The sequence below is a fragment of the Nannobrachium achirus genome (assembly GCF_963921795.1).
Source record: "Nannobrachium achirus genome assembly, chromosome: 8".
NCBI lineage: Eukaryota > Metazoa > Chordata > Actinopteri > Myctophiformes > Myctophidae > Nannobrachium > Nannobrachium achirus.
The window spans coordinates 49,811,981-49,822,413 of NC_137817.1; the positions used below are offsets into that span (position 1 = coordinate 49,811,981).

The window sequence follows — 10,433 nt, forward strand, 5'->3', positions numbered from 1 at the left end:
AATATTATATTATTATACATATTATATTATTAAATATATTATGCCTAAGTGTGAGCCCAACGTTTAACCAAAAGCTGAACTTAATTGTCGCTGTCTCTTTAAACCACTGCCTCCTGCAGCAAACATCCAGGAAGTCCCACCCTTTTTGCCTCTCCCAGTTTTCATAAGAAACGAAACCTAAAGCTGTAGTGTGTTTTTTTCTCCCAGTCTGTATAGTATGTGGAGTAAACCAAAGTGTGTGTTGTGTGTTCTCCTTCTTGTGTGAGTGCAAAGCCTGGGTTTCCGAGGCTAGTGTGAGTGTGGTTGTCAGTCAAATGGCACAGCAGCAGCAGCAACAGGCATGTGAGCTGGAGCAGGAGCAGTTCTGCTGTCCTGTCTGTCTGGAGCTTCTAAAGGAACCTGTGGCTCTGCCGTGTGGACACAGCTACTGTAGAAGCTGCATTGGGGGTTACTGGGACGAGACTGCAGTCTACAGCTGTCCCCAGTGCAGAGAGAGCTTCAGTCCCAGACCTGTTCTGAGGAAGAACACCATGCTGGCTGAGGTGAGTCTGAGATGACTTTACAAGTTACAGCATTAAACTAAACGTTCTGCTATACAGCAAACTCGGTTGGTAGATGTTGTTTACTTACTGTACTACACACTGTGTTGATGATGCTGTTAATGATATAGGCAAGGCTACAAACAGGCTACTTAGAATTTTATTTAGATAGCATGTTAGGAGGTTAGACCCCCCCCCCCCCTCCCCCCCACAGACCTTAACCCATTTAGGCCTGACCTAAGTTTTCTGAATAAAGTCAAATATTATTCAAAAAATTACAAAAACAAATATTTTGCTACATACTGTACATGTACAGTAGGCTACTACACTAAAATGTGTTCCCTGCCTGAGTGCAAATCCCTATAGCCTCCTTCAAAATTGGTCTGAAAAGTCAAAGAAGTCACGGCTGCTACTAGTGACTTTAAATAGACTAAGCCCACATCTGTTGTTTTTTATCGCCCTGGCATTTATTATTTTCTTTTCTGCTTTTGTAATTGATATTATCCTATGCAAAGTACTCTGTTCTATCCGTCTGTCTTTCAATGTTATATGAGATACATAAAGTGGTTCCTGTGTAAATAAGCCGTAAAGCTTACTAGGAACTCCTTTTAGTTGACCTTGTACCACTGCCAGTGATTTGTGCTGTCATGAAACTGTACTTTTTTCTATTGCAAACTTCTAATAAATTCTTCAATCTATCTATCTATCAATTAATCAATCAATCAAAGTTGGGGTGTGCGGATCCCCAGGGGTCCATGATGGGGTTCCAGGTAATACCAAAACGCTCGCCCCAAAACACAGTCGCCCTACATTATTCTGTGGTCGACAAGTGGACTAACAACAAAGGTCGATCTGCAATAACATTAAAGTACAGGTATGGTAAACGACACCAGTCAGACAGCATTCCGCAGAAGCACCAAAGGTAACCGGAATGCTCGCCTCAAAACACGCTCGCCCTCATTTTTTTTAGCCGATCACCACTCGATGAGGCGGTTCTTGTATTTGTTTTACTGAGGATAAGGTTAGAAATAGGTTTTAGGGTTTGTTTGGCATAGTTTTACAGAGGTTAGGTTTAGGAATAGGGTTATGTTTTGGCAATGTTTTACTGAGGATAAGGTTTGGAATACGGTTAGGTTTATGCTGTCATTTTGTTGACTAGGGTTAATGAAATCTACTCTGATCTTTGACTTTGCTAGTCACTGGTTAACCACTATACCCTAGTTTTCATATTCTCGACATACATTCATTGTAGGCATACATAACGGATACAAAGGGTTCCAGTGATTTAGAGTGTCTGTTAAATGCTTACATTGTAAGCAATCAACTTGTTTATTCAATGCCAAAGTTCAGATTTCTAACTGTGTTTGAACCTCACAATGACTGTGTTTATTTGTCATCACACAGTGAGTGACCTCCCCTCCTCTTCTCTTTACTTCCAGGTTGTGATGAAGCTGAGCAGTACAGGAGGTCAGCCGTCTCCTGCCTCCGCTGCTCTGCTCTACGCCGGTCCAGCAGACGTGGCCTGTGACTTCTGCACCGGAGCCAGGCGTCGCAAGGCTCTCATGTCCTGTCTGGCGTGTCTGGCCTCTTACTGCGAGACTCACCTCCAGCCCCACCACAATGTTCCCGTGTTGCAGAAGCACAAGCTGGTCCCAGCCACCAGCAAACTACAGGAGAAGATGTGCTCCAGTCATGACAGGCTGATGGAGGTGTTCTGTCGCACAGACCAGCAGTGTATCTGCTATCTGTGCACTATGGATGAACACAAGGGCCATGACATTGTGTCAGCTGCTGCAGAGAAGGCAGAGAAACAGGTAGGACCACGATCACCTGAAGACATACGATACGGTAGATCATGTTTTAAAGATAGAAGCAGAGCTAAATAACCATGCCAGAGACATTAAAAACACAAACGAGGGTGTTGTACAATAAAAAGTATTAAAGAATGAAGTACACTCCTTTTGGACCCAATGAAAAACAGGCAATTGATATTTTGTAAATGATATGTACATAAATTTTGCCGGGACCGACATGGCTGTCCGCAGCAGCTGCATAGCAGCGCTCTCTCGCAGCATGTAACCCCGGTGGTGAGTCGGCTCGGAACGAGTCAACTACCCATCGATAAATACTCAAATTTGATATATCCTACTAAAACGAATTTAAAATACTAATGTGATAAAACACTACATTTGAAGAAACTTCTATAAATCTAAAGAACTGTCTAACTTGTGATTGTGAGAGAGTTCAGAAAACTAGGAAACAGTTGATCTGGGCGGTGTGCTGACAGAGTCTCTGGTCAGCAAGTACACAGAAATAGAAACAGCTGAAAGCTCTGAATCCCCAAGCCTATAGGCAAATTGCATCATACCAGTAGGACTCCCTAATCGGGAGATAAGCGACCATAGGTCGCTTATCTCCACAAATAGGGCAAAAACTTGTTTTTCCAAAATCTTCCTGATCCATGTTGATGACATGAGTGTAGACATGCTGTGTAGTGATTTTCGTGATTTTAGGGCAAAATCTGTAGGAGCAGTGTCCAAAAATGTGTTTTTAAAAATCGGCCTGAAGGTGGCGCTATATGGGACAGATTCATGGTGATGGGATGAGTGTAGACATACTGTGTAGCGATTTGCGTGATTTTAGGGCAAAAACTGTAGGAGCAGTGTCCAAAAATGTGTTTTAGAAATCGGCCTCATGGTGGCGCTAGAAGAGGGCCATGTGAGAGATGAGGGGTGGGGTGTCCGCGTTGCCTTGGCGGACGAATAGGTACCGGCCCCGGCTCTCCCGGACCCTCCTAGCCAGAGTTACGGCATTTTATGTGAGCTGCAGGGGAGGGGGTCCTCCACTGGGGGCGCCACCACTTTTGCATCCGTTCTGGTGCACCAGGAGTCGGTGGTCCCCGGGAATTCCCCGTGAGCAGCCCCGTTGGGGTGGTCATTTGGTCATTTTTGCACATTTGGTCATTTTTTACATCTGGGGGTCCCCCAGGCTGGGGGTCCGTGGAGCTCCGGGGGTCCTTGGAGGTTGTAGTTTGGCAGCCAAGGAGCGTGTGTGCAAAATTTGGCATGGATCGGGGCAACGGTTGCGGAGATATGAGCAGGGCAATAGTGTGACGTGTGAGGTGTGACAGACAGACGGACAGACTCACAGTTTGTGCAGGTTTTGATAGTAAGTGCGACCTACGGTCGCAATAATTTCTCCCTGTAACAAGTGACACATAAGTGATTTGGGGTTTCATGACCCTTTAAGATGATGTGTGGATCCAATTCTCCCCTTTGCAAATCCCTAACCCTGTCCCTGTTACAGATGTTGTCCAAAAATCATGCAGATCGGTACACAGTATCTCTGTAGCCGTTAAATGGAACGGGTATTTCTTACATTGATGCTCCTACATATTAGCATGCAAGCACCAGTTAAAGTTACTTCCCATCCCTTATATACTGTGTGCACAGTGCACATCCCATAACCCACACACTGCACATCATTTCGGAGCTCATATCTTTGAACGGGTAAGGGGTAGTTCATTATATTGAGCGAAATCGCGATCACCTCGCGCGGCCGTACTAGACGCACGCCGTGTCGCGCAGTGCGGACCGTTCTTGAAAGCCTGAAGCAACATTCTCCACTGCACAAACTCCACCCCCGATAGCAAAAAGTGAATGGTTTTTTCTGGTTGGCCAGTCAGGGAGTCTCAGGGACCAATCAGAAGGCTGACAAACGGTGGATTCCATGTGTTTGTACCCTGAGTTCTCTCTCTCTCCTGATTGGATAGAATTGGTATCCCGACACACTGAAATGTGCTTTGTTAAATTACAAGCCAAACTGTCTCTCTTCCTGTTTCTTGCAGAAACAGCTGGTGACAAGTCAGCAGAAAGTCCAGCAGCAGATCCAGGAGACAAAGAAGGAGCTGAAAGACCTGAGACAGGTCATGGAGGCCCTGAACGTGAGCTGATTATTATGACAATAGTTCATGTTATTGTGTTTACTGTGGGTAGAGGAAATGGTGATGCTATATCAGTGGTTTTCAACCAGTGGTCCTTGAGGGGGTTCCAGGTGGTCCCCAGCTAAATGATGGAGAGTTGGTAACCAAATGGACCCTTATAGATCTTTAACTCTTGAAAGTGTAAATTTGTACGCTCTCAAGAGTTCAATTATTGTCTTCTTAATTTACAAGAAGTCTATACACAATGACATAATGTAGAAGAATTGTTCTTTTGATTAGCCTGTTATGAGTCCTATGGTTAGAGCAGAAGTGCACGCACGACTCCAACTCGTTTCAAACATACTAAACTTCTTACCAGGTGCACGGTCGGGAAACGTAACTTTACAAAAAGATTCTCAAAGAGAACACGCGTTTCGGCAGTCAAGCCTTCATCAGCGTTGCATAGAAGATGCAACGCAGATGAAGGCTTGACTGCCGAAATGCGTCGGTTTGTTGCTGCTCCTGCAGCTTACCATGCCGACCATAAAATAAAACAATAAAACAATAAAAAAGTGCCTTAAAAGGACTGTTCCGTGAGTGCTGGTGTTCTCTTTGAGAATCTTTTTGTAAAATGTCTCCTTTGGTACGTTTCCTTTGGTACCATATCAATACAGCATGGAATTGCCACCCGTGGACAAAACCTTATTCAACGACAACAAAATAGTCTTAAGTCTTGGGTATGAGAGGCTAAATCTCATCAAATGGTGGTCCACGGCTCAAATACCGAATAATGGTCCTTGATATGAAAAGGTTTGAACACCACTGTGCTATATGGAGGAGACGGTGCCTTGTGTCATCAGAAGCACTAAAGCAGTGGTTCTCAAACTTCTTTGTCAAGGAAGGACCCCCCCAATTATAGTATAGATAAATATTTTGTGCCAGCAACCCACACACATATATAATTTATGTGCGTGCATGTGTTGTGTGTGCAGAGCTCTGCAGAAGCAGCAGTGGAGGACAGTGATGGGATCTTCAGTGAGATGATTGTCTCCATTGAAAGAAGACGCAGTCAGCTTAAAGAGCTGATCAGAGATCAGCAGCAGACTGCTGTGGCCCAGACGGAGGTTCTCCTGAGGCAGCTGGAGGAGCACATGGAGCAGCTGGAGAGGAGACATGCTGACCTGGAGGAGCTGTCCAACACTGATGACATCATCACTTTCATTCAGGTTCCACTCAATGGCATTTTACAATTTGGTTTTGACTATTGGGAGGATTTAATTTCATTCCATCATGTCATATTACATTACATTACATTACGATATATGATATGACATAGCATAACATGACATTATTAGTTGATAGTATATTGTAGTAGTGTACAGACCAGAGCACAATTATTTGAGATAATCACAATTATTTTGCATAATTGTTTCCATTTTGAGAAATGTTCAAACATCTTCCAAAATTAGCATACCTAAATGATCAGCTTGTGGGCTTATTTGCACTATTTGTAAAATATTTTAGCAATATGCAATTATATTGGTAAAATAATAATTGCATTCTGCCCAGTGCACTTTTTTTTCGTAGTATGGAACACAAATGTAATGTTTGAGCGGTGCCTTCCGCTCCAACATTTGACCGTGTGTGTATGTCTTGTATCTTTTATTTGTTGACGAAATTATCAATATATTTAGTCTTAATTTTAGTCATCGTAGCTTAGTTTTGATTTAGATTTTATTCTGTTTTCGTCAGTGAAAAAAGTTAGTCAATGAACATTTTTCGTCATAGTTTCAGTTGACGAAATCAAATCTCTGCTTGTCTCTCTCCAGAGTTTCCAGTCTCTCTCCAGCTCCAGTGGATCTCCAGTCTCACCCAGTGTGGTCATCTCTCCTCTGAGGTCCTTCACAGATGTGATTGATGTGGTGTCTGGTCTGAGAGACCAACTAGACAACATCCTGAAGACATCTTGGCCAGAGATGTCAAAGAGAGGTGAGACTGAAATGTGTTTATTGTTTTTCTAACCAGCCATCATAGTAAACAACTGATGGTACACAGGTAGGCTGTCCATCAGATTCTATAGTAAAATTGAAGAATTTAAGCAAAAATATTCCTGAAAAGGGAGGTGGAATTACTGTACAGCACATTTCTAAGTGTTGAATGGAATTTGTACAGGTGGAAGTATGTCTGGGAAGGCCACTAAAGCCTGTATTATGTTGTATGGGGGGCAGCAAATTAGTATGACCTGTGTGACCTGTTTTTTCTTATCACCAAGTACAGTGTTTCATATCACCCTCTAGAGCAGTGGTTCTCAACCTTTTCAGGCTGCAACCGCCAAAATAATTGTATTTTAACTGGGGACCCCCCACCCTACGAGCACTAAGAGTTGAGGAATTACATTTTGTATAACACGGTTCTATTGTGAAAATAGCAGATCTACATGCTCAGAACGAGTAGATCGGCCTGTTGTAGATAGCTTGTAGATCGTCTGTTTTCACAATTTTTGCCTCTAATATTTGACAAATTGGCTAATGTTTAATTTGTCATTTTTAGAGGTATTAAAAAGTCCTTAAATTGTCACTTTAGAAATGTGCATGTACCTTCTATACACTTAATTTTGGTTTGTTTACTGTTGGGAGAGAAACAATGTTGCACATTAAGTTAATCATCTGGAGACCCCCCAAAAATAATTTCCAGACCCACAGGTTGAGAACCTCTGCTCTAGGGAATATAAATGCACCATTTACCATTATTATGATTATATTTTGTTCTCATTAAATGATCTTGAGGAGTTCTCTCTCCTGATTGGATGACATTTGTAACACATGAAAATGACAGCTGTTACTGAACTAACACTATAGCTATGATTGAGCTATTACAGCTTTACCTTTTTTTGACAATTGTAACTTCAATAATTTAATCTGTTCTTCAGTATGAGAAAACGTTTATTGTTTTCTTGTGTCTCCAGTGTGTGCAGTTGATGTTTTACATCCAGCGGAGCCTCAGACCAGAAAGGACTTTTTACAATGTGAGTGCATGTTGATGCAGGTTCTGAACATTTCAATCTCAATGTTTTTATTTAATTCTCTCATGAGTTTTAGCCGAGAGACTCATTCTAAACATAATAATTTGTTGTGTGTTCTCACAGATTCCTATCCTCTGTCTCTGGACATGAACACAATAAGCAAACGTCTCTCCCTGTCAGAGGAGAAGAGGAAGGTGACTTTAACACAACAACAACAACAACAACCTTACCCTGATCATGCAGAGAGATTTACTACGTTCTGTCAGGTGTTGTGTACAGAGGGTCTGTCTGAACGTTGTTACTGGGAAGTGGAGGGGAGTGGTTATGGAGTTTATATAGCAGTCTGTTATAAAAACATTAGCAGATCTTCTCGCCAAAGCTTTGGAGAGGATGATAAATCCTGGTGTTTACGGTGCAATGGTAAAGTCTACAGTTTTGCCCACAAAGGTGTTGAGACTCAAGTGTCAGGGCCTTTCTCCTCCAGAGTGGGTGTGTACCTGGATCACAAGGCAGGTACTCTGTCCTTTTACAGTGTTTCTGACACAATGACCCTCCTCCACACAGTTCAAACCACGTTCACACAACCTCTCTATCCAGGGATAATGCTTTGGCATAAGAATGGGGACACAGCAGAGCTGTGTAAGACATGGTAGACATGTTAGTTAAAAAACCCAATAAACAAAAGTAAAAAAAAAAAAAAAAGAATACTGATGATGATAGTTGAAAACTTTGTTTTCTTCATTTCATTGTAGATATTTCCTTCTAGACGAAGCACGTGTAAGAATTATGTCACCATCATGATCAATCAATCGATTGTGTTCAGCTTATTGCAGTAGGAGTAAAAGTATTGGAAATTGGAAATACTCAAGTAAAGGAGTAGAAGTAAAAGTATTGGAAATTGGAAAGTACAAATACCAGTGCATAAGTAAATGTACTTAGATACTTTACACGTGTGTGTGTGTGTGTGTGTGTGTGTGTGTGTGTGTGTGTGTGTGTGTGTGTGTGTGTGTGTGTGTGTGTGTGTGTGTGTGTGTGTGTGTGTGTGTGTGTGTGTAAATTATGTGTACACTCCAAACAAAAAGGCTGAAGAAGTAGAGTTACAAGGAAAAAAAATCCAAGGAACTCCGTTTTCAGTATTACATTTATTGTCATCGTATTCAGAATAGCCTACAACCAAAACAAATTGTTTAGTGCACCCATGCCCTTTAGTCTCTCGTAGCCAGACAACTATTCCACAATCTCTGAATGCTATATAGAGTCTGGAACAGCAGCTCCCTAACGGCGAGTAATGGAAACGGGCATTACCGTTCAAAAATATATATTTTAAAATGTCATTTCTGCTAAGCAGAAAGCTAAACATGTTTATATGATTTTTATTTATATAATGATAAATATGTGTGATGTGAGACTGAAACGGAAGTGACGTGGGGGCTTCACTTCCGCTTCATCTTGCACTCGCCGTTTCTTCCCCGGTTTGCCAGACTGTATGCTGGGAGCATTTGACCAAATCGCGGAGGCAACAGTCTGGCCACGCGAGACTACATGCCCTTAAATAGCAGCAGCATCATTGCACAGATACAAATACAGCAGCATTATGCAATAAACTGTTTGGTCCATCATATGTCATGACAGTCATGTCACCGGCTTCGACTGCTCTCTTCGCATTCAATCCGACTTTTTCACCATTTCTCAGACGTTTGAATGCAGAGAATATGCACTGGGTATCCACCGTGGATACTTTGAAGTACGCATGCGCCGATATCTCTCGCCTTGAATATTAGTCCCCTCAGGGGAATCGAACCCAAACCGTGGGTTTGTTGCATCCGTGCTCTACTGACTGAGCTAATGAACGGATGAAGTGACTCCTTTTTTGTGCATTTATCTATGACGTGGATATCTATGACGTGGATAGTGGGGTAGATGTTGATAGTGAGGGACTGAATATTTACTATTCTGTCCATAACGGCACATAACTCGGTAACGCGGCTGAGTGGGATTGGGCGCCGTTCCCACCGTTCGTCGCGGCAACTCGGCTCGCTAGCGCTCGCCTCGGTGGCGACTCACGGGGGTCATCGGCGCCCAATACCGCGCCGCTCCGTCGGGGTCAGTGGCGTGGAGCATTACACTGGGGAACAGAGCACACTTGGCATCTGGTTCGAGGCTGGGAGTCACCTCAGGTTTTATTTTTGCGCTCCTCTGAGGTTGACCACTAGATGTCGACATTTTACTACTAATATCTCTGCATTGGTGAGTTATTGGATACTGAATATCCAAGTATCCTGGATACTTTCTGCATTGAAGAGTCTGAAAGCACGTGAATATTTCGCATTAAGTGCGTTGATATCATTAGAAGCAGGTGGTCATGTCACAATTCATAAAAATCTGTTCTCAAAGATAAGAACATATATAATATATTCAATATCTGAAGTACGAAGAGAAACCAACCTAATGTGCAGGTAGAACAGCAGATATGATAGGCTCTGTAAGTTTGTTGTAGAGCACATTTCAACAGCCTTGTTGATTCGTTGCTGTCAGGCCTTGAGACCTTGTATCTCCAATTCTCTATATTTCAACTTTTTATCTTTTGTTGTAAATTAATGCCCTATATTTCATCATTCAACAGTGTCACAAAAGCAGTGAAAATAGCAGATCTACAGGCAATCACAATGTCTCACCGTGCATGATGTTATGAGCTTGCAGATTGGCTATTTTCACGTATTTAAATAGTTAAAATGCTTTAAAATAATTAACTTATAATAGTACGTTTTTGGACTTAGTTTTCCATCCGACAGCAGCGCAATTCAATGTGCTTTACACAAAACATCAAGCCAAGTAAACGCATTATAAAATGACAGGTATATCTTTAGTAACAGCCTCAGAAGTGCAAAGCAGAAGGCACAGACATACTGTAAATCAAAATCACTTGTCTATTCACTTGTCAATAAACATT

At 42.3% G+C, this 10,433-nt stretch overlaps 1 protein-coding gene across 1 annotated transcript; it reads left to right on the top strand.

The window, feature by feature from the left end:
• Positions 1 to 274: 274 nt before the first annotated feature.
• Positions 275 to 9,729, top strand: LOC308289366 (E3 ubiquitin-protein ligase TRIM47-like). Its single transcript, XM_080731061.1, has 7 exons — positions 275 to 542; positions 1,979 to 2,353; positions 4,387 to 4,482; positions 5,454 to 5,687; positions 6,291 to 6,450; positions 7,427 to 7,486; positions 7,607 to 9,729. The coding sequence occupies exons 1-7, from the start codon at positions 315 to 317 to the stop codon at positions 8,134 to 8,136; spliced, it is 1,683 nt and encodes a 560-aa protein (XP_080587187.1). The 5' UTR covers positions 275 to 314; the 3' UTR covers positions 8,137 to 9,729.
• Positions 9,730 to 10,433: the final 704 nt, after the last annotated feature.